Raw genomic sequence first — 23,522 nt, forward strand, 5'->3', positions numbered from 1 at the left:
GTCGCTGCGCTGCGGTTCGTATGCCGTCAGTGTTCTGCTCAACGCCGGCCATCCACCGTCCGCTTCAGACGGCGACACGACACGAGGGAGCGGGAACACGCCACGTCCAAGGGCTGGCCGACAGCCCGCCAGACTACTTACTCACCATGAAGAGCGTATCTAGCGATTCACCCTGCAGCCGTGCTGCACGTCCGAGTTGGCCCAGAAGGCCATCTGGTGCTGTGCAGTATTCGCATGCACCATCGTGCACGACGCAGCGCATGCAGCATGCGGAACTGGGTCCTCAGCATTGGTAGACTGGTCTGGCTAGGGACTCGTGGTTGTGGAGCTTCACCGTGGCTGCGGTGCCGTCGTTGCTGGCTGCTTCTCTGCTTGCAGCTGAATCTGGGAGTGACGGGATGGCGCGTCCGGGCATTCCGGCAGCGCTTTCCTGTCTGCCTGCCTGCCCATGCGGGACCGCCCAGCCAAGGCCTGTCCTGTCCTGTCCTGTCCTGTCCGCCGAGGCAATGCTGCAAACCGGCCGGGCGCCGGGTCGGACCACACACGCTACCATATCCGCTTGCCGACCATGTCGTACCGCGCCACGCCCATGTACTCCCCCTCGACGGGCCTCTTCCCCGCCCGCGCCGCCTCGTCGCCCCCGACGGAGCCCAGCCCCTCCGACGCATCGGCCCTGATCCACCGCGCCTTGTCGTCGGTGACCTCGACGTCGCCCCTCCCGCCGACCCGCCTGCCCGACGCGTCGTAGCCCTCGCGCGCCCCGCGGCCCAGGGCGACCAGCCGCTCGTGCTGCTTCATCCGGGCGTACCTGCTGCGCGCGTACTGCAGCAGCGCCATGCCCAGGAGCAGCTTGACGATCAGCAGCAGCAGGAAGATGATGAAGAAGACGACGACCATGGTCAGCGCGGCGATGAGGTCGTCCGCCGTCCAGGCGTACCAGGGGCGCGAGTTGAGCGGCGACCCGTAGGGGTAGCCGTAGGTGGCGCGGCCGAGGGAGTCGCGCAGCAGGGCGTCGAAGCGGCCGAGGGCGACGATCATGGCGGGCGACGAGGGCACGGCGGACGCGTCGGAGAGGGAGGTCTGGGTGGACGGCGGGGGGGGCATGGGGACGTGGGTGGAGAGGAACATGTGGTACGTCTGTATGGAGGCGCGGATGAAGAGGCAGGAAAGGGGGATGACGGCGAGGCCGAGCCTCTTGGTGAGGGAGGGCATGGCGAAGGCCTGGGGAACGGGGGCAAAGCAGAGCAGTTAGCATTGATGGTTTCTGGGCCACCGAAAGAGTCTGGCAAGAATCTGGCAAAGAAGGCACGAAAGAAGCAAGCAAGGAAGAAGCAAGCAAGGAGGAAAGCAGCAAAAGAAAGAAAGAAGCAAGCAAGAAATAAAGAATAAAACAAACAAACAAACAAACAAAAGGGGCATCGAACAAGGCACGTACATTCGTGTAGTAGTCCTTGCACAGAATATCCAGCGTCCGCCCGTAAAACGTCGGCTTCAGATTGTTAAACTTGCTCACGTACGCGTGCTTCACCGTGTCGACCAGCATCTCGCTCCCCACCACAATCAGAAACGGCGACAGCGCCTCGCCCGACCTCATCCACGCCGGCAGCGCCGTGAAGCTGTGCGGCAGGATCGACGGCGAGTGCAGCGGCACCGCCGGCGCGCCGTCCTCGTGCGACGACGAGTCGAACCCGGCCCCCGGGACGGAAAAGGCGCCCACCTCGACCAGGTTGCGCATGCCGATGATGAGCAGCATGACCCACAGGTGGAAGCGCTCCACGACGTCGGCGCACGTCAGCTGGAACAGGGCGTCCTTGTCGAAGCGCTTGAAGACGGTGCTCTTGATCTCGACGAACTGGTTGGACAGGAGCAGCGTGAACAGGGCGTTGGAGTACGAGTTGACGGCCACGTTGAGCGTGATGACCTGGTAGTAGAGCGTGACCGAGTGCAGGCAGTTGTACGCGAGGGCCAGGGCGAACATGCCGAGCGGGAGCAGGACCTTGGAGCGGCCGGCGGCGTCGCGGGAGAGCGTCTCGCTGCTGAACAGGCACTCGAGGATGTCCTGGCCGAGGGCGGAGAGCAGCCGGTCGCCGACCTCGAGGATGTTGTAGATGACGTAGAGCTTGATGGCCGACTGGGCGCGGATGAAGTGGTACATGCGGCTGGCGTCGAGGGTCATGAGGGCGACGGAGCTGCAGACGATGACGGCGCCTTGGAGCAGGTCGGCCTTGTGGAAGGGCGACAGGGCCGAGGGGAGCGACTTGGCCCGTCGGTGACGGAACACGCCGCCGGTTTGCGGGCCGGGCTGTCGGGTCCGGTGGGGGGGCGGGAGCCCGGCGTCTTCGGCGTGGCGCTGCATCCTCTTGTGGCGAGGCCTCTCGGGAAGCTTCGCGGCAGCGGCGGCGGCGGCGGCGGACGGCTCCCGAGCACCACTCGAGGTGCGCGGTGCGTCATTCGCCGAGGCGTCACTCCGTCTCCGGGGGTGGTTCGCTCGTCCGCGCTTCCACAGTCGTCCCAGCCCGTGCCGCACGAATCCGCAGAGCCACGTCACCTCTTTCGTGACCAGGTAACCCCACCACTGGAGCAGGATTCCGAGGGCCAGGATGAAGCGTATAGGCAGGATGGTGAAGGTGTGCAGCCACGCGTCGAGGCACGCCAAGGCGCCAAAGTAGAGCGTCCGCTCCAGGTACGGAGGCACCAGCAGCACGTTCTTCAGCCGCTCCAGCTTGACCGCGTACGACTCGTACGGAACGTCGTTTGAGCGCGACTGGTGGATGTACAGCGGGCTAGGCCGTTGGGAGGCCAGTTCCAGCTGCAGGTGCGTGGGGAGCGACATTGGTGGAAGGGGGATCATGGACGGTATAGGCGACGGCGGGCTGGGGCCGGGGTAATCGTGGCTCGCGTTCGCCGCCGGGTTCTGGCGAAAGCTTTCAGCGGGCGGGATAGGGCCAGGGCAATCGTGGCTCGCTTCCGCCGCCGGGTTCTGGTGAGCGCTTTCGGCGGCCGGGCCTACCCTGTCGGCTGACGAGGGCGGATAGCCGTTGAGCACATCACCAGCGAGGTCGCTACCCGAGGGCGGAAACGGAGATCTCGGCGAGATGTGGTACGAGTAGCTCCTAGAGAACGCAGGTTTCGAGGCAGCAGTCGCATGGCGCGATGAGCGCGTCGGCGGCGGCGTCGACGCCGTTCGCGGCGCGCAACGCCGCGGACGGGCATCCGCCCAGGGGCCAGGCGCTGCCGGCCCGCTGGAGCATCCGGCGGCCAGCACGCCCGTGTGGATTCTCTCCAGGCGCCTCATGTCTGGGGAGCGATTTCGCGGCCGCCGCCCGGGCCGCTCGCCTTGGGCAGCCGGACCAGCGGTCCTGCCCTGGTCGACGGAGTGTCGTCGGTCGGGCGCGGGAGCGACGGGCAGCGAGTCGGGCGAGCTTGTGAGCTCCTGCATCTCGGCGGCCGTGAGGCGCTGCACGCCTTCGCCGGTCCGGGCCTTGGAGCCGCTCGGGTCCCTGGCACGGGGCTTGACTATGGAAGGCGGGCGTGGTCGGGACGGCCTGGCGGAGGCCGAGGCCGAGGCGTGGTCGGCGCAGGCGCGGCTGTGGTCTGCTAGAGCGGGCCCGGAGACGGGGAGCTTGGATCGCCCCCTGCGGGCTTCGTCCTCGGAAGCGGACGGCTCACCCGGAGCCGGAGCCGGAGCCGCGGGGGATGGGTATGCATGGGCAGGAGTGGTGGAAGGCGAGGCGGACGGAGGGGCTGGCGTCGGGAGAGGCGAGCGGGTGCTGATGGGTTCCAAGGTCGCTGCCATAGCCCTGGGTGTGCTTGCAGATCATGGCTTATGGAACCATGAGAGGGTCGGTCAATTGACTGGGCAGTCGTTGGCCAGGGATGTGCGGACGATACTCGGGCTGCGACGGTGATTGAGCTTGTGAGCCGTTGTGCGTTTATGGTTTATGATTTACGCTTCACGGCGATGCTTTTTAGGCCAGGTAGCCCGTTGACGTCGTCCAATCAACGTCGTCGAGTCCCTGACGCGGTGCCAATGGCTGGAAGTGCCGGTGGACCGCTCACCGTTAGCGCCACTGTGCCGAATCATAGCCTGACACGTCGAAACGGCGGGCCATAGTGTGCAATGAGCACTGCGCACTGTGTTTTACCATTCGCCCTCCTCGCCTCGATCGAAAAACATGCAAAAAGACATGCTGCGTCCATCGCTCCCCACAGATTGGGCACAACGCCCCCGTGAAACCAGTCTAGTCCACCAGAAAGTTGTCGAACCAAGCGACGGCCTGCTCAAAAGCCTGCTCCTTTGCGAATCTCTGCGCCTTGACCCCCACGTCCCCCCTGACGGCGAAGCCGTGCTCCGTGCCCGAGTACAGCGCAATCTGGTACGGCTGCTGTGTGTCCTTGAGGATCTCCTCGGACCGGTGGCGCTTCTCCCTGGAGAAGATGGTGTCGGTCTCGGCGGCGGAGATGGACAGCGGGCCCTCGATGGCCGCCAGCTCGTCCTCCTCCACAAAGGAGGGGTGGGCGACGTAGCCGGCCGCGATTCCGCTCTTGTAATGCCGGACGACGTACTAACGAGGCGTGAGGAAACGTCAGTAACGGCAGGGAACGGCGGTACACGGCAGTGGACGGGGCCTGTCCCAGGTTTCGACGGCCGCCGGGTCGGCAGGACTGGCGGTGTCCAGACGCCGCTGCTCACCTTTGCGCCGAAGCAGTATCCCACGGCGCCGAGCTTCTCCACGCCAAGTTGCTTCACGTACTTGATGCCCGCCTCGACGATGGGGTCCACGTAGGCGGCAGTGTGCGGGTTGTCCCCGTCCGACCCCCTGGCCAGCCAGGCCATGATGTCGAAGCCGGCCGGCCGCTCCAGCTTGACCGGGTCGCCGTTGAACACGTCCAGCACGACGGTGGTGTAGCCGCGCCGGGCGAACTGATCCGCAATGAGCCGGCTGTTCTGCCAGATGCCCAGGACGTCGGGGATGTAGAGGATCCCGCAGCCCGTCTTGGCCTTGCCCTCGGGGGGCGTGGCCACGTACACGTCGATTTTGCCGTCAATCCTGGCGTGCTGGCCCGTCGGCGTGCCTCTGCAACTCTCGTTAGCCTAGATCCCCCGGCATGGCGTGGCTTTGCTGGGAGCAGCGCTGCGGAGCTCGCATAGAGCCGGCGGCTTGACGAATCTGCGTCTCCAGCGCGCCCCGTCCCTCGACCGTGGATGGGCGGCACACTCAAACAGGCTGCCTGCGGCGCAGCACTTTGCGGGCGGGTGGGAAGCCATTTGCGGCTAGATTATCGGGCCTGCAGAGAACGGTGTGCGCTTGGTCTGGAGCCGGCTTGTCGAGATGCCCTTGGCGATGGGTCGCTTGGACGAGGGGAAATCCCGCCAGAGTTTGCTCGACTGCCTCGACGCGCATACGGATCCGAAGTCGGGGTAAGAAGACAGAGGGGCAACTCCCGCCGCCCTGGCGAGTCACATCTCCGCAACCTGCCTTGGCACCTGGACGGTTTGAGTCAACTGTTTATTATTATTTTTTTTTAATAAAGATGACATCACAGCAGCGGCCTGGTAAGCGGCGGCGACTGATGCACGCCCTGCTGCATCAGGCTTAGCCGTGCCGCCAACATGGTTTCCCCTCTTACTACGGAGTAACTACTACGGAATACTCCGTAGGCAGATCGTCGTCTCCAGCCCGACGCAGATACAGAAGCCGAACTGCGCGGCCTGGGCTGTCACTCGCGTCGCACCGAAAACGCTGTGCTCCTCGTAGGGCCTCTTTGACATTTCCATGTTGCGGGCCTGACGTTTGTCGGGCCTGGACTTAGAAATACTAGATCCAGCGCCCGCAGAGTCAAGCCACCCATGACCATCATCACGCCGTGGTGTTTTTCAGCGTCGACGAGCCATGGCGGCTCAATGACCCCCCATGTTGCCTTCTATTCGAAATGCTCCCGCTGAAAAGTGATGCCCGCCACTTTGCCCCTGTCGGACGCGCCCCCGGCTCGACCAGCCCAGTGCATGTATGCATGCCGCAAGGGAAAACATCTGTGAGCCGCTACGCGCCGACGGGCCCTGATGCTCGCCGCGACTTGCCGCCGCCGTGGCATCGCACTCGCTTCGCTGCCAGCTGTCAAGCCTTGCAGGCCTTCCCACCCCCCGCTGGCCAGACAGACCAGCAGCAGCTCACCAAACGGCTTGGCTCGTCGGGCAGGGGGGGGATGCACAAAACATACATGTACGGTACACGTTCGGAGATGGCTCCGCGCAGCAGCTTGTGGCCTGGCCTTTGTGGCGCTCGGTCGTGGGCGTCGGTGAGCCATCGCCAGCGAGGCAGCATCGCCCCCCCGAATTCGCCTATCTCGTCCGCAGGCTCTTCGGCTTCCTCTTCTTGAACACCACCGGCCCTGCGCCGGCTTCGCCCTCCTCCACCTTGACCTTGACCTTGGCCTCGGCCTCGGCCCCGTCCTCCACCTTGCTTCCGCCGCTTGACCGCTCCGCCGCCGCCGCCGCTTCCACGCCGCCGCACTCGTCCCGCGCTTCTTCCTTCACCAGACCCTCCCCGTCACCCAAACGCACCTCCTCTTCGTCCTCGCCCTTCGCGCCCGTCTTCTTCAGCGTCACCGCCCCGCTCAGCAGCGCGTCCAGCTCCTCGTCCTCGCCTCCTTCGCGCAACGCCTTGCTCTCCCGCCCCCACTTGCGCGACCTCTTGAACAGCCCCTGCACGGCGTCCCGCTCCGCCCGCGCCTCCTCCGTCTCCCGTCGCTTCCTGACCCCCGTGGCCGCCTTCTCCTGGCCCGCCTCCGCGCCGTCCTCCGGCCCGACCACGCGCGAGCTCGTGACGACCCATTCGCCGGGCATGGCCATGTCCGCCCGGAACGCGCTGGGTATCGAGACGCCCAGCTGCGCCAGCTGTTCGCGCTGCTTGTGCACCTCGGGCTCGGCGCTGCTGCCGCCGCCTCGGTGGTGCGACGTGTCCGCGGCGGGGGAGGCCGGGACGACCCCGTTCAAGCGCTGGATCTCGCGCCGCGCTCGCTCTCTTTCCCGCTCCTCGCGCTCATGGGTGCGGTGCAGGTCGCGCAGGGAGCGTTTGATGGCGTTCTGGTGCTTCGCCGTGGCTTCGTGGTTTGTTCGCTCGAGCTTGCTGTCCCGGACGAACGTGGCGCAGTGCTTGCACCAGTAGTTTGGGGAGGATTTCCAGTATTCCGTCATGCCGGCTGGGGGTACGATGGCCTCGCGATGGTGCGGAATGAAAGAAACAACTCCAGGCAATTTGTGACGGAGAGAGATGGGAGTTGCTGCTGCAAGTGCCCGCCGGTTCGCGTTGGAAATCCCCCGGGTATTACGTAATCCGCCAAGCAAGGCCAGCTCTCACGGGCTACCCTTTTTAGTCATCGGGACTCCTCGTTCCTTCATGACGTGCTACAGGCCAAGTTTGGAAGAATCCATCATTTTGTTGCAGGTAGCCAAGTGGGCAATCGTTGAGACTTTTTGTACTACACGCTACCTATGTGATTCCAGTTATTACCATTTGGGACAAATATGTCCTTCCAAATCCATCAAGATCAACATTATCGTCCATGAATCAAACCGCATTAAAATTGGAAATGCTCCCGTGTCCCGGGGGACATGATTGCAAAGGTCAATCTTTCGACATACAAGACTCCAGTGCAACATCTAACATCGTCCACCACAGCTGTAACTGCGTCATGAATGGCAGCGACCGCCACATCTGCTCGAAATCTATTGTTAAGCCGTAGCAAGATTACAGCATGGCAAGACCAATGACCGCAATAGCAGCAGTGGCAAGACCAGGCAGAATCTTGTGCGCGGCAGCGGTGGGTGTGGGTTTCTGGCTTTCAGCGGCAGTGGTATGGCTCTCCACGGTGCTCGTGGTAAAGCTTTGAGTATCCGTCTCCTTGGGAGCTTGCGGCTGGCCATCGGAGATTTGGCTGACAGGTGGCGGCTGGACATCAGTCTTCTTGGGAGCTTGCGGCTGGCCGTCCGAGATTTGGCTGACTGGTGGTGCCGGAGCAGCCGCCTTGGTAGGAGCCTGGGGTTGGCCGTCTGCAATCTGGGAAACGGGAGGAGGCCGGGCCGTGGGAGCCTGGATCTGGCCGTCCGAGATTTGAGAGAGTGCAGGGGCACCCTTTGGAGCCTGAGGCTGGCCATCCGAGATCTGACTGACGGGAGGGACGGCAGCACAAGGCGTAGTGTGGGCTTGGACCTGACCATCTCCAATCTGACACATGGGAACAGGAACAACGGTGCTGTGGACCTGAGGCTGCCCATCCGGGAGGACAGTCACGATGGCGGTCGGAACCATGCTCGTGCCGACGGGTTTGCCGCCACTGCCGCCCGAAGGAGGGTTGTTGCCAGCGTCGCAAGACGTCACCACCATCTCAATGGGCTGGCATTGAGCGGCCCAGTTGCGGTCGTACAAGTTGTAGAAGCTCCCAGAGAGGCATCTCTGGAAGACAGTGGAACCACCGAGGGCAAGAGAGCCATTGTTGCAGACAGAGAAACCAGCAGTGTATATCGCATTGTCCTGAGGAGGACCGTCAAACTGGAACTGGTAGTTGGCGACGATGGAGCCAGTTCGGTCCTTGGCGTCCTTCAAAACACCGTCGTGCAGCGTCATTATCAGAGTGCCTTCACCGCCGCAAGCGCGCTTCTAAATCCTCATCGTCAGTCTTGAAACGCTCTCGAATCACGACATGGGCGCGGGAAACGGGCCAGAAAACGGTCGGGAAGGCTTACCTGGAGATCACGCTTCGCATCTCCCAGGGAGTAAATGGAGACTTGGAATTTGCCATCGTAAGACGTGCTGCATCCAGCAGGGGGAGGGCTGTCAGGCTTCTTTTCAGCAGCCGCGTTGGCGGTGGCGGCGAGACCGATGAAGGCCACCAAAGACGACTTCATTATGCTATAACCGAGAGTAAGTTTTCATCAGGGTCAAGACAGGTAGAGAGATTATTTTTTTTTCCCCCCGTCGTAGGTCAGAGCAGGTCTGATGTGAGGGAAAAGGCATTAAGCTGGACAGCGTGACATTGCCGTGGACTGGGTACGGGGGAAAAGGGCGAGAGTGAATCGAATATGAATGAAATGTGATCTGAAGATCCTTACTCTTGTTGACTCTTAGTTGGATAACGAAGGGCGGTATGCAGGAAATCGACCAAACAAGGCTCAGGCACACGTGAGCAGAGCAATCTTCCTTTTTTGTCGGAGACGGGACCACAATGGACGGGAATTGATTGTCTGGCCCAGCAACACACGGGAATGATCAGTCAAGGCTGAGACGGCTACAACCAAGAGCACGTGCCAGAGCGAAGGTGTGATAATGAAAGATCAGACAAGCGGGTGAAGCGGGAAGTGAGAGGTGTAGCGAACGGCCACCAGGTCAGGAGGGTGGGCGCCGGGCTCTGATATAAGTCCATGCACAATGCGGATGGGTGGTGTCAGCCAGGACAGAGCGGCTTTCTTTGCCGGAACGTCAGGGCACAGGACAGGACAGGACAGGACAGGACAACCAGGAGCCTCGAGTCTCTAGCTGGATTCGGGACCAACCATGTCTCTACATGGGGAAGTTGGGAAATCCGTCCCAGCCTGGTCGAGGTGGTAGTGGCTAGTGACGTCTTGTCTGGCCGGTACGTCGTATGGTTGTGGATTTATCGCAAAGATACCCCGTGCATGCAAGGATCTCACCCTCCCAAAGCTGGAATCCTGGATGCGATGCTGGAGGTGGGCGACTGGGGGCGACTGGGGCCAAGTCTTTCACTCCCTTTCACGGCACTAATGCCCCGTGAAGAAATAGAGCATGCTACTATGAACCTGCGTGCCGTCCGGCCCGTTCTGAGCATGCCTGCTTATGCCTGGCCTGGCCTGGCCTGGCCTGGCCTGACCTTGAAAGGGCGGTGGTAGTGGTGACAGCACTAGGAAGCCCGCGAGGAGGGCATCCATGATTATTTTGCCGGTTTCCAACCCAATCAATGTCCATAGCGAAAAAAGATGAGGGGGGGGGGGGGAGGAAAAAGATTAAAAAGAGGAAGAAAAAAAAAGAAAAAAGAAAAAAAAGGGCAGCTTACATCCGCTTCAGCACTTTGCTCGTCATTGGTTGATTGACCTTGACTAGAGTGCCCAGTTAGGCAGGCAGGTACTGAACCTACCTTCCTCCATCTTGCCTGATGCTGCCGGGCCGGCCTTGGCGCCTTCAAAAGGGTCGACGAACGAACCACGTCTGCCTTGCATGATGCACCAGCCCGTCTTCACAAACTCACAAACTCCATGTCACAAACTCACACAAATTCACAAGGTTCTCCGTACTCCGAGCTCCGCACTGGCGGCTCTGGAGTTATTCTACTCAACGAACAATGGAATTGCTCAACCGTTCGGCACCTCGTTTTCGGTGACGTTCCCCGACCGTGCACCGCGCACAGCCTCGCGCTCCATGTCTATATCCTAGGTCCGCTCCGCTTGCCAGGGAGGGTCTGTGGCCCGACTTGTCACTCCATTCATTCGCTTCATCGCAGCACTCGTCGTCAGGTGGGTTCCGACTCCCGCCGGTTGAGGTGACATTGCGCCTGCGTTTCTCTGTGCCGGGGACGTGGTGACGTGCCAAGGTGGTCACTGGTAGGTATGTTGGATGTTGAGTTGAAAGTGGTGATGAGAGGGCTATGCGGCCTGCGACATGGTGCATCGAGTTGCTTGTACATGGGCAACTTGGTGGCAGACAACTTCCGTACGGGGTACTTTGTACAACTTTCGACTGACCAGCCGTGTCCAAGCCAGTCCACTCACTGACTGTCGAGCATGCACCTGGGCATGCAAGGATCGGGCTTTTTTGTTTCAAGTTTCCCAATGCAAGTGCTTATTTCCATTTCCATTTCCATTTGCTTCTGCATTTGCATTTTTGCATTTTTGCATTTTTTCATTTCCTTTCCTACGCCCTCTTCCAAGTTCTTTTCCGTGTTTGCGCACTGTTTCAATTAGATTGACACGTCTGCCTAGTTTGTCCAGCTTCCTAGGTATGCACTGCACCGCCTTTCGCGCCCCTTGCGACCTATTTCTGCGTCTCGTATTGTACAGCCAGCAAATGAATTCTTATTTCGCTTGCCAGTAACGGTGTGCACTGCGGATGAAACCGCCCCCCGGGGTTGACCCCCTGCAAGCCAGGCGTTTTCCAAGAGGAAGCCGAAGCCAAGCCGCACTTATCGCCAAGACGAGGCCGGCTTGGAACCCGATGCCGAACGCCTACGCCTACGCCCTATGCAGCCCCAGCCAGTAGCAAGTGCCATGAATGCGAAGTGAAATTGGCCAACTGCCTGCTACTTGGGCCGTATCCGAAATTGAGAGTCCAGCCAGTCACGGCTACAAGTGGACGGCTTTTGCCGGAGCATATCGTCACTGTCACGTCCTCGTCATAAGCTGGGGTCGAAACCCCGGTCAAGATGAAAGGACATGGCATCAAAGGTCACGAATTCATTAAAAGCAACCACAGACGTGAGGACCAGGCGCAAGCGCGCCAATCGGCAATTTTCGCACGGACGATATCCAGATTACGAAGTGATCCTAGTTGTGCGAATGAAAAGGGGTTTCGGCTACCGAAGCATCCGATTTCCAACGAGGCCGGGAGCAAAAGGTAACAACGACTGGAAGCAGACCCGGCATCTGGAGTACAGCGGCAGAATACAAGGGCTGTCTCTATATCCGGCTCTTCAGGACTCTTTAGGACTCTTCAGACTGCAAATGTCAACAGACCATGCGGAGCTGCTTTCGTGCAGACTGCCTGGGTGTGCCGGTCAAGGGTGAACATCGAGACTCGAGCGTCCAGCGGTTGGACAACCAAACGGTCGACGGGTGCCGCTGGTACCGCACAGGCTTGGCAGGCGGGGAAGTGATCGACACGGATCGATGGGAATCATGGGATGTGAGAAGTTGGAAGAAGCGTCGGCCCAGCGAAGCAAAGGGTGGCTTTTCAGGTTGGCTTCGATCAGCCCCCACTTACCCACACTAGGGAAAGGCCGGGGGGCGCTGGTCGACGCTAACAACTCGTGTTCGCAACAAGTCTGGTGGTGGTTATAATTAGGGCTGACCAGCTCTGGAACCCACATGCACCATTTCCAAGTTTGTCCATCCCCCCCTGGCCTGCATCTGTCAAAACTTGAATTTGATTTTCTTCGGCGGCCAGGTACAGGTACATACCATCGGGGAGGCTGGGGGCGAATTGACCAAGGAGGTTGCCACCTTGCATTAGCCGACAATCTGCCCGCGGGCCATCCACCCTAACCTCTCCAGAAATATCTTGGCGCGCCAATCCCTGGGTTCATAAAACGCCCCGTGGGCAGCAAGCTTTTCGAACCGAGCCGGCCCAGCCGTTGGTCTCGGCCCGCCTCCAAGATGGTGGACGGTTCATCAAGGTGCGTTGTTCAACAAAGTTCAACGGATATATAGAGTCCGATACTGCGATTGCGAGGCTTAGAGAACTTAGCGATTATTGCAATGGCTTTGGATGCTTCTCAGGTCAAATTGACTGCGAGTGCTTGCGAGGGATCGATTGACCGTCGTGGCGAAACTTGACCAAAATCGTAAAGACGACGTCGAGTACTCCGTACGTCAACAGGCGGATTAGCACTTGGGGTCTCCTTTGTGTCACCTTCCATCCGCAAAATGGAAGTCTCGTCGTACCGGAACTTGACCAGTTTGTGTGAAATGTCTGCGCAAGCGTGATCAACAAGCGATGCCACTTGGCTCAGATGATGTAACAGAACACCAGGAATACGTTTGCAGGGAGGCGGGAACAAAACGACAGCTTCAAAGTCAAAAAAAACAGCGGCATGCAATCGAAGATTGGCCGAAGGAAAATGGAAGGATCACGGATCACAGATCACGGAGCAGCTTCCAGTCGCATCATGTAGGGGTGCAAAGACGTGCAGCGTAGGACATTGGCCAGAGCAAGTAAACCGCTGCGGCTGCCTCATTCGTGCCCGTCCCGAACGGTTTCGTTGACCGAGATATCGGACACTCCTCCACCACAGAACTTATCTCGGCGTATAGCGTATACTAGCAACTGTCGCCCGGCCCCTGCGCAGGTCATGCTTTCCCGTCGAGGCAGCTTGTTGGCGATGAAAACCCTGACTATGACAGTGACTGGGGGTTGAAGCGTTGATTCGAGTGTCCAAACCGTTGGCCAGGGCGTGCGGAACCTTGAAAGAGGCAAAATCGGGGTTTGTACGAGCCAAAGAGTCATACCATCGTGCATTGTACCGCTCACGTCGAGATGTATCGTTTTCTCCTTGTGGACTGCGTGGCACTGCATTGCGCACACCTTTTCTCGACAGCGACGAGAGACATTCTGGAGTTTTGTATTCCGGACCAGAGGAGCTGACATTATCCGCGCCACAGCGCCTACAGTGACACACGTCTTGAATCTGGGCGCGCAGCAAGTTTTCGGCTCATTGACAGTGCAGTGCCGCCTACGAGTCGCCGTCTCCAGCTTGGAAACCCGTGTCACAAGGGCGGCGCACCGCCCCTTGCTCAACTTTCCCAAAAAGAAACGAAAGCTTCTCCTCATCTGTCGCGAAGGGATATATAGGGTGTCGTAACGCGACCAGTGGTGACGTGGCCGCGGCCGAGTTTGGTGCAACATCATCTCTACCTGCTCAATAGAATCAAACAAGGCGCTTGTGGGATCTGGATGCCCAAAAGTCAGACAGCTGCGCTGGTTTGGCTGCTTTGCCCTGCTCCCAGTGTAGCAGCATCTGTCGCATTGGATATAATAATGGCTCCAACAGGACAAGAAAGTGGACAGTCGGTTGCGCCTCCTTTGCTAACTCACGGAATCAACAGCTCATCTGATGTCCGGCAGGCACGGTGGCAGAGCTTCTCTGTGTTGCTTCAACTGGCCTCTTCCGTCGTACGGCGTACGTAAGACCGCGTCCCGCACCCTCCAGGACTGCTGGGCCCGCGTTTATCCAACACCAGCACTGCGTGACATTATCTCGGCAATGATAAGTGTGGTGGCTTGGCGTATGTTGCATCCTCACCGCGAGGGAAGGATCCTTGGTTCGGCATGGTTCGGCTTGGTTCGTGAGAATAACGGCTGGTCGGGAGTGGGTATAGTCGTCCTCACCGAGGTGTTTGATCATATTGACAGAGTTCTTGGATGGCCTGGAGAATACAGAATGGAGGACGGATGTCAACGTTGCAGAGGACAGCACATGAGAATCTGACCAGCCCAAGCCAGGTTGGCTGCGCCTGATAAAGACCCAGTTTGTCGCTATTGGGGTCTCTTGTTTCATGTTCCTTGGTCTTTTGTTATATTCTCTGGTTATTCTTTGACAGTGCTGCTATGCCTTGCTTGCTCCACTCCAAAGCCGTGGCTTTCATCACGGCCGCGGAGCACCAAGGTGGCGGCAGTACGGCAGATTCGACCGGTTGGCTGCTTCATCCTGCATGAAGGGATATGGAAAGCTTATCGTGGACTTGAGGATGGTTGCCACCGAGAGAAGGCGAAAGTAAAAGCCGAGCTTCAGATGGGAGGCAAATAAAATAACAAAAGGCAGGTTACCTATCCCCTGATAAAGGTACCACCGAGACAGAATATTGCAGCCATCGGAGGGGAAGTACATTCATGGTTGGTGAAACCTCAATACCTAGGCAATGTAGTGTTGTTGCAACGGAATCTCAGATCCAGGAACGATTACGGTGCTTGCCGTACACTGTAGGTGCAAATCCAAAGTCTCGTCAGCTTCTACCTGAAGAGAATTGGGAATGGATCAATGCCAAAATGGGGGCAACCTAACGTAGCCTTGCAAGTAGCAACGGTTCATCGCCTGACCTCGATAATGGGCAAAACCCCAAGACTTGTCATCGCCATTTATCGTCTAGAACAAGGCATCCTTGATGAAAAACGCGTCAAAGAGCTTCGCTCTTCCTTGAGTACGGGCGTCTGTCAGCGCAAGTTCCAGTAGTGGGGCATTATAGATAGTTGTTTCTAGTCATATACTATGTTGGCATGGTGCCAGGGATGCCAGGCATGTTACATAGGAAATACCATGCAGCTACGGTTGTAGTTTCTGGCACTATGCCAGAAAAGTACCTTTTAGTTCCACTTTGCAGTAACGTAATTCTATAGTAGTGCCAGATGAGTACCAAAACAGCAACAAATAGTGCCTCAAGGTGATAGGTAGTGCCAATTAGTCACAGGTTTCAATAGATTAGTCTACATGATACGTGATGTCTTCGCCCTGACCTAATTGACTACTCGATAACGATACATTTACTACCTAGTTCCTACTACCTATATATCTATCAATATCGATATTAATATCTTCGCACTAGACTAAGGTCAAAAGATTGAGATATATAAACCGAATGAAACTATATCTCTAGCGATAGTAAGATCAGGTAAAGACACTAGTTCGGACAAGATTGGCCGCCTTTATCAGATCCATTATAGCCAAGATAATCATATTGATTAATACCAGACCAGGCATATAATAAACTATATGCAGACCGGAAAGCTATTAATATTAATCAATTATTCGTATCATAATAAGAGCCTATACTAGATTTAGTTATACTACGATTAAAATCTTCCTTAGGATTTTCAAATATAACTAGATTTAATTAAGGTCGACGAGCTATATGGCGGTAAGTACTTTAATTTGGACTGAATAGAATTGGATCATCAAATGAGCCTAAGTTATGATATATATCGTTATATAAGCCATCAAATAGATCTAGTTATTGTGATAGAGATCTATAGCTAAATAGTCGGAAAGGTAAAAGCTGGCACGAATTGATTAATAGTAAGCTCTTAGATATACTAGGATATATATTATTACTTACTATAAGAAAGTCGCAACGAGTATTATCTATATTAACCTAATACTAGGCACTAGGAGGGCGCATTTCTACCGCAAGTTTGGCAAAAGATAACTCCTTAATATCTAAGAATTCTTCCATTAATCCCTAGGCTACGAAGTTATACTTCAGCTTCTTACGGAGATTATAGTCTTAGATCTAGTGTTTTAACTTAAAGTTATAAAGCCAAACAGGCTTACCACTCTAGTCTGTATTAGGGTTAAGGTTAAACTAGGACTTAGATGCCTAGATATTTAGTATTAATCGTACGAGGTTTAAAAAGATTAACTAAATTTAGTAATAGCCTTAGCTATCGGGCTTCTATCTAATTATACGGAAGTCGATAATATCCTAAATATAGTGAAATATTAATCGAAAGCTATAGCTATCGAGCTTTAAGAGGATTCGCTATATAAAAGCAGCCTAATCGGCGTAATAGTCTATAACCAAATCTATTAGCTTATCATCAGTAAGAGCAGCCTCGCGAATAAATAGCTAAAGTCTGGTTAGTTCGATATATCTAACGATATTATATATCAATAGTAACCAAGGCTTACTTATATAAGTATATCGCTATAGGAAATAAGACTTCATTATCTTAAAGATTTCCTTTATAGTATATATAATTTAAAGAAATCGGTTGCTATCTATAGAATAGTAGGGATTTACTATACGAGCGTAATATCCTAAGAACAATAGATTATGCTAAATAAAGAGGCAGGTTGCTATATAGATTTTCATACTTCTTGCCTCCTTAGGTATTACTTCTTAAGGATATTAAGGTTCTATATAATTCTTAGAAGTATTAGATACCTAACTGCCCTCGGACATAATAATATAGCATTAAGTTATAGGATTGTATTGAATCTCTAGTATAGGCTTATTTTAGAATCGAATTAGGTTAGCTCGCATTAGGTTCTAAAAAGTCTAAGGCATTACCCCTTAGGGCCTACTTCTAGGACTAATAATACCTAGACTTTATCGAGACCTAGGGGTGCTATTAATCTATATAAATAGATTCTGATGTCTAGGAGTGCTATAGCTAGATCCTGATCGAATTATAATAATAGCGACTAATCGGTAGGAACCTTAAGGCGTATTAGGAGGATTTTAAGGTAGAAGAATTAGAGTATTTATTAGCGATAAAGTAATATTTATCGCTAGAGAAATATTTATCGCTAGAGAAATATTTATCGATAGAGTTAAACCACAACTACAGATAGATAGAGGCTATTTAGGATTAGTATATACGTATATAATTAATATATATTAATCTAAAACTTACCTAGAATAGAGTCTATCGTCTATATATACTTCTATGTCTACTCCCTTGCCTTCGTCCACTTCCTAAGTTTATAGATACCTACCGGTTAAAAGGGGTTCCTATAGCTCTAGTAACAAAAGCCTAAGATCCAGCTAGGTTAATATTTCCAGAAGTTGCCAAAGTTATACTAGGAGGACGAGGAGCACTAGTTAATACTGCCCGTAAAGTATAAGTCCCGCATTAACTGCCTTATAAGCCAGCTTAAAATGATTCACTAGCATTTAGATTAGCTAGATCCTAACTTACTTATCGTTTTTTGCGGATGCTAATACTTCTACCCTAACTTAACATTTTATTATCTAGAGTTCGAGTTATTAAAGGACTAGATAATAGTAAGGATTAAAATTAAGATATTAATATCTAGTCAGAGTAAGCATTTAAGTATAGGTCTAGTATATTATGCGATTTAGTGCACAGCCATATGACTAAAACCCTAATAATAAAAAATTTGCATAGGCCTTAAGAATCTTATTCTAATTATTTAAATTATATAGCACGTTTTAATAGCTATAATAAACTATACTAGTGAATCGTGCAGTTTATTAAGGTGAGCGAGTCACTTATATAGCGATATATATACCTTCCCCGCAAATGGTATATCTTAGGATACTTCGCTAAAGGAGGCTTCATTTCTTACCACTCACAGATCTATACTTAATATTAATATCAGCAGAGGGAAGGAGCCAATCATAAATAATTTAATTCCTACTATCTAAGGAAATCCAGTATATAATAAAATTGAACTTTCTTAAATTCTAAGTCTAAATTAACTAGACTTCTTCTATTATCGCCTTCTTTTATTTTAAATAAGGCAATCGCATAACTTAACTATTATAACACACTTATACACTTAATCATTATACCGCTACGAAAGATAGCGGCCTAGCTATTGCAAATTCGGCGAAGAAACCTTTAATAGTAATTATATTTACCTTATAATCGACAATCATAGAGTATATAAGCTGCTAAATAGGTGTAATAAGTATTAACTAAAGTAGAAGGCTAGCTAGGATATCGAGGATTAGATATAGATAACAATAACGATTATAATGATTATAACGATAAGCCTATAGGCGATACTAAAAGTAATCGATCTAGCTTTAATATAAATAAAAAGGGGGACGATAATAGGGACGATAATAAAATTATATAACCCAAGCTTAATAATAGAGCAATAATACCTCAGGATGCCGACTAATCACTTATGCCCTCTGGCTTTAACGACATAGAACTTAGGGCTATAGTAATTTATAATAACTTAGGCTTTAGAGGACAGATTAATAATTTCGAGTACGATTCTAATAACGAGATAGTCTCTATAAGTAGAATAGGGCAAATACTAGCGCCTAACTTGCCTAGCTCTCGCTAAGCTTACGAACTTATATAAGAAGATAATTCTTATATTATCCAGCATTATATAAATACTTTCATCTGGATAACTAACTTCAATCTTGCCTTAGGACTTATAGCTTACTTTAAGGGCACTAGTACTAAGCAGTAGACCATTCTAAGAGAGATCTTGTAAACTTATAGCGAGCCGCTAGATATTAATCGCATAAATCTTCCGAAAATACTACTAACGCTTAAGAAGGAAGTCTATAAGATTATGCCACTACTTAATATAAAAGTTGTAGATATTTCCCTAACTGCAGATAAGCTCCCTACCTTATCGCGTTCTAATCTAAAGCAAGGCACAACTAGTATTGTAGAAAAGATGCACTTCTTCGACCTAATAGATCTATATAAAACAATACTCTCATCGCAGCTAATATAAAGGTTGCATCTTAATATAGCTTATTATATAGATATCCCGACCGAGCTATATCACTTACGTAGCTAGGCAAGTTCGGTACGAACTAGCTTTAGTAACTATGCGCATATGATTAACGCTAATAGCGATTATACTAACCCTATTTTTCCTTCTGATTAGGTTTACTTTAGCTACAATATGCCTAACTGCAGATGCACTATATATAATTATCGCAACCTTAATAGTAATTAGCATCAACCTTTAGCTAAAGACTATCAGCATATATTATATATCGATCGAGTAATTAGGTTCGGGAAATACTTTAAAATAATACTCCTACCTCTTATTTAGCTAAGAGGTATTATCCTAGAAATCGAAAAGGCATAATAATCAGACTATATATATAGAAATAATAAAGATTTCGAAGATATCGATTTGCAAAAAGACGAGCTTATATTATACCTTTAGGAATATCACCTTATCGGGCAATTATTAATAATCGACTTTTATCCTATTATAATTAATAGAACTTTTAGGGACTCGCTAGATAACCCTTCTTTCTATATAAATAAAAAAAAGAAAGGCAAGTAGAAAGAACTATATACTAAGTATAAGCCAATCTATCTAAAAGCGCATTAAGCTAAGGATTATTTTATTATTCGCCGAGTCATCCAACTTAATAGTGCGATAGACTGGTTTTACTATCTACCGCCTATTAGAACAGAGTTAGAACTGCAAATATATAGGCGATTTTACTATTCTAAACGATAGGACCATATAAACCCAGAAAATATTAACCAACCTCTTCTAATATCCTTACCTATTACGATATTTATAAATAGATTTAGCCTTTTCCGCAATACTTACCGCACTCTAATTAGCATATATTAGATACTTACCGGCTTAAATGTCTATAAGCGAAGACGATACGCTAATACCCTACTAATTCTTCTTAGTCCCTATAGGTCTATATTTAAGGATATCCTAGACTCTCTTTATTATTTTATTCCTCTCGATAAGGGTATTAAGATAGAAATTAAGGGGCAACCTATTCTTATATGCATTTTTTCACTATGCTATATTAGCGATATACTATAATAGAACTAGAATGCCGGATATTTTAGTCCGACTGCTAATAAATTCTATCGCTTTTGCTATATTAGGAAAAAAACAATTATTAAATCTTTTGAGGAAGCTAACCCTAATATTATACTGGATTTCGATATTACTAAATATAGACGATACTACCATTCTATTATCGAGATACAACGCTATAGTAATACGCTCTCATCCCGATAGAAATAAGACTTTTATTCACAATAGGGTTTTACATAGCAGCCATTAAACCTTAAAAAGATCTCTCTAGCATTAGATCCTATCTAGATATAGGTACCAGATACCGCTCACTCAGAATATAATAGACTCATATTTCTATTTCATAATATCTTTATAAAAGCTATTCTTCGATTAAATTCATTAAAAGAATATACAACAGCTTTGCGAAATTATAAATTTCCTCCTAGTTAGAACCGACTCTAGTCTCCAGCATACTACCTTAGCAGCTATACTCTATCTAACCATACTTATTAGTCTGTAGTTATCCCAGGTCTACTTAATACTTAGTTAACTAAAGACTATATTAATATAAAGTTTTAGAATACTACTATAGAAAGAGAGGAGTTTAATAATATAGACTTAGTCGACTAGCTTATCAAAGCCTTTATAGACCTAGCTAAAAGCAATAACTTACTAATAGGAGATTCTATAGATAAAATAGATACCTTTTAATACCAGGCCGAAAATTATATCCTTAGAATAAGGCATAAATTCCAGCTAATATACTAATAGGCATCTTAAGAACTAACTAGTACACGCGAACGAGAATAACAAGGCTCTTAAGTAATATCTATTTCATTAAATGATTCTAATATATCTTATTATATGCAGATTCTCTAGTAAAGAATTTAAAAGCAAAAAGGATAAAGAGGAAATAATAACGAGTTTAATATTATCTTTTGCAATACCCTTATTCGTAAAATACCGCCACCTATACAACTAGCCTATCCAACGCAATAACGCTATAGAAGACCTGCCTAATATAACGAGCAAGTAAAGACTACCTAGATAATAAATATACTTCAGCTAAATATTTATACTAAAGCCTATCTTTTTAGTTTTATTAAGGATTATATACGATTATCTAATATTAATACTCTCGTTAGCGAGCAAAAGCATAAATATTACTATTAATCTATATATCCATTAGCTATTAATCCCTACTAACTTAAAATGAATAGGTTATTTAAACTCCTTATCTACTCAACGAATCTTAAAAACTATAAAAAAGTTTTTCTTTCTAAGATCAACCTTTTTACCACCTATCGGATAATAGCACTTAGTGCTTACGATCACTTATATCTAGACCTTACTAAATAAATAAAATGAATCTAGAATAAGTGCCTAAGTCTATTTAATAGCATTATATCAGCATTAGATCAGAACTTTATTAGTCTTAATAATAATAATATAGAAGTTGAGGAATTAATTAAGGATAAAGGCACAGCAGCAGCAGCACATTATAGTCATATTATAGTTATTAGGCGCCAGACACGAGCCAAGCTAGTAGAACAACCACACATAGCTAACTTAAATAGACTATTGCCTATAAGCTCGGGGGAGATAACCATTTATTTCTCTAGCTTACTTCGTAAAGCTTATGCCACCGACTATAATATAAGAAATATCTATATACTAACTCGAGCTAAAGCCTGCAAATAGTATAATAAGTTCTCTTTTACAGACTAGTAAATCTACGCAAATTAATATTATCTATAGAAATAACTACTTACTTAACTACTCCTTAGGGAATACCACCGCTTTATATTCCGTCTAAGTGACTTTATTGAGTATAAGGACTAATATATTAGACGGGTTGATAGCATACTCGACTATAAGTGCAATTCTTAATACCGTATCTTCCTTTTATTAACTAAAGTAAAGATTTCGCGTAAAAAATATCGACTCTTATAAATCCCATTTATTAACCTTACAGATCCTATTATTATCGCTTTTAGTGTAATTAATCCGATAGCTAGGAAGTATATTATTAAGGATAAGCCTAGCTTTCTAAGAGAAGAATTACGTCCACTCCTTATAACCTAGAGTCCAAAGATACTATAGGGCTATAGGTATAAATGGTTTAGAATGAGTAAATACTAGTATTTATATTTCTTAAGCTACTGCTTATAATATCTAGGATCGAAAGTAGCTCACTCTTTATTATCGCATTTTGTAATACTTACATATTACTCTCCGAAATAAATATATAATAATAACTAAGTAATTCTGCTTCTTTTTATACTATATTTGTCAGTCTTTAATCTAATGCTTCGCTAAATAGGATCGATTAAGCGAGCAGTATACTGTAGAGCTATATATATCCTTCCGACTCTATTTACTCGAAACTGTAATTAGCTTACTAGAAATATAACACTAAGAGGGACATGATTATACTATACTATATCTAAAATAAGGGATATAAAAGATACTAGCTGGGTGGAAGTAGTATTGGCATTTAACACCAAAAATAATGCTCAACAGTAACATCGCGATGCCTCAAAAAACACATTAGTAGTACTAGGGCTATATGTACACATATGAATCTATCCGATTTCCATTAAATACATTTTTTGTACTAGTGAGGGGTAGTGCAGTCGCGGTACAAGCGGGCCCCATGACTGTAATAGCACCATTTGGCACTTATTTGCAACCATTACGATACCAGGTATACACCCTGCATGTACCCAGATTATACTATTGTGGCATAGTATTACATTTTGGCACCGCACCATCACAATACATGGTCTCAGAACCATTTAAAAACCTGGCCCCGCTACAATGGTTACAGCTGGTTACAAGTGGTACCAAGACCCCACCACACTCCACAACTGTCACTTTCTTGGGGCAAGAGTGGTGTCGGGCAATCCGCCAGCTGGTCAACGCCCGTGTCAGTCGGCGGTCAACCATTGAAAGACGACTCTCGGCACTGTCTGGTACCATCAGCCATCTCCATGAGCTTCGCGAAATCTGGCCGGCCGCCCAGACTCCTCTGAACATGAGTTGTCTTCTCTCACTCTCTCCCTCTCTTTTAGCGGCATGCGCCAATCCGGTTGTCGCTGCACGTGGACTTTCCAAAGCAAGACTCCCGCTCGAAATAAAGGATGCCAACCTATTGCACCAATAATCGGCGCGGCCACGCCACGGTCAATGATGACTTGGGACTCCTATCTTCCATGCGACTCAGCCTTTAGCCGCCGTCCCTATGCCAGCCCGGAAACCACGTCGTCTCGCCGTTCTATTGGATTCTTTTTTGGGAAGGCGAAACAGGATGCAGCTTTTCTGGGTGGTGAGGGTGGCTCTTCCGCCTTGATCGGTCAACGCGACAAACGTTTCCCGCCGCAACGTGACGTCGGTAGCTGGAGGATCAGCTCTTGTCGAAAGCACTAAATGAGTGCCCGATCAGGAAGCGAGAAGATTCAGAGAAACCCCTGATCGTCGAGCCCGCCGTGTGTTGAGCGGGTGACTAGGGTAAGTCCTCG

At 50.3% G+C, this 23,522-nt stretch overlaps 4 protein-coding genes across 4 annotated transcripts; all 4 read right to left on the minus strand.

Moving 5' to 3' along the window:
* Window positions 1–546: 546 nt before the first annotated feature.
* On the minus strand, window positions 547–3,796 carry UV8b_07129 (uncharacterized protein; the record flags this gene model as incomplete). The annotated part of the gene is made up of 2 exons (XM_043144626.1): window positions 547–1,221; window positions 1,436–3,796. The coding sequence occupies 2 exons, from the start codon at window positions 3,794–3,796 to the stop codon at window positions 547–549; spliced, it is 3,036 nt and encodes a 1,011-aa protein (XP_043000561.1).
* A 445-nt stretch (window positions 3,797–4,241) lies between these two features.
* UV8b_07130 (uncharacterized protein) lies at window positions 4,242–5,269 on the minus strand (the record flags this gene model as incomplete). Its single annotated transcript, XM_043144627.1, has 3 exons — window positions 4,242–4,565; window positions 4,694–5,078; window positions 5,220–5,269. The coding sequence occupies 3 exons, from the start codon at window positions 5,267–5,269 to the stop codon at window positions 4,242–4,244; spliced, it is 759 nt and encodes a 252-aa protein (XP_043000562.1).
* Window positions 5,270–6,343: 1,074 nt separating this feature from the next.
* On the minus strand, window positions 6,344–7,198 carry UV8b_07131 (uncharacterized protein; the record flags this gene model as incomplete). Its single annotated transcript, XM_043144628.1, has 1 exon — window positions 6,344–7,198. One exon carries the CDS (start codon window positions 7,196–7,198, stop codon window positions 6,344–6,346), a length of 855 nt encoding a protein of 284 aa, XP_043000563.1.
* A 553-nt stretch (window positions 7,199–7,751) lies between these two features.
* On the minus strand, window positions 7,752–9,423 carry UV8b_07132 (uncharacterized protein; the record flags this gene model as incomplete). The annotated part of the gene is made up of 4 exons (XM_043144629.1): window positions 7,752–8,660; window positions 8,747–8,912; window positions 9,113–9,244; window positions 9,293–9,423. 4 exons carry the CDS (start codon window positions 9,421–9,423, stop codon window positions 7,752–7,754), a joined length of 1,338 nt encoding a protein of 445 aa, XP_043000564.1.
* Window positions 9,424–23,522: the final 14,099 nt, after the last annotated feature.

The sequence above is a fragment of the Ustilaginoidea virens genome, chromosome 6 (genome assembly GCF_000687475.1).
Source record: "Ustilaginoidea virens chromosome 6, complete sequence".
Lineage (NCBI taxonomy): Eukaryota > Fungi > Ascomycota > Sordariomycetes > Hypocreales > Clavicipitaceae > Ustilaginoidea > Ustilaginoidea virens.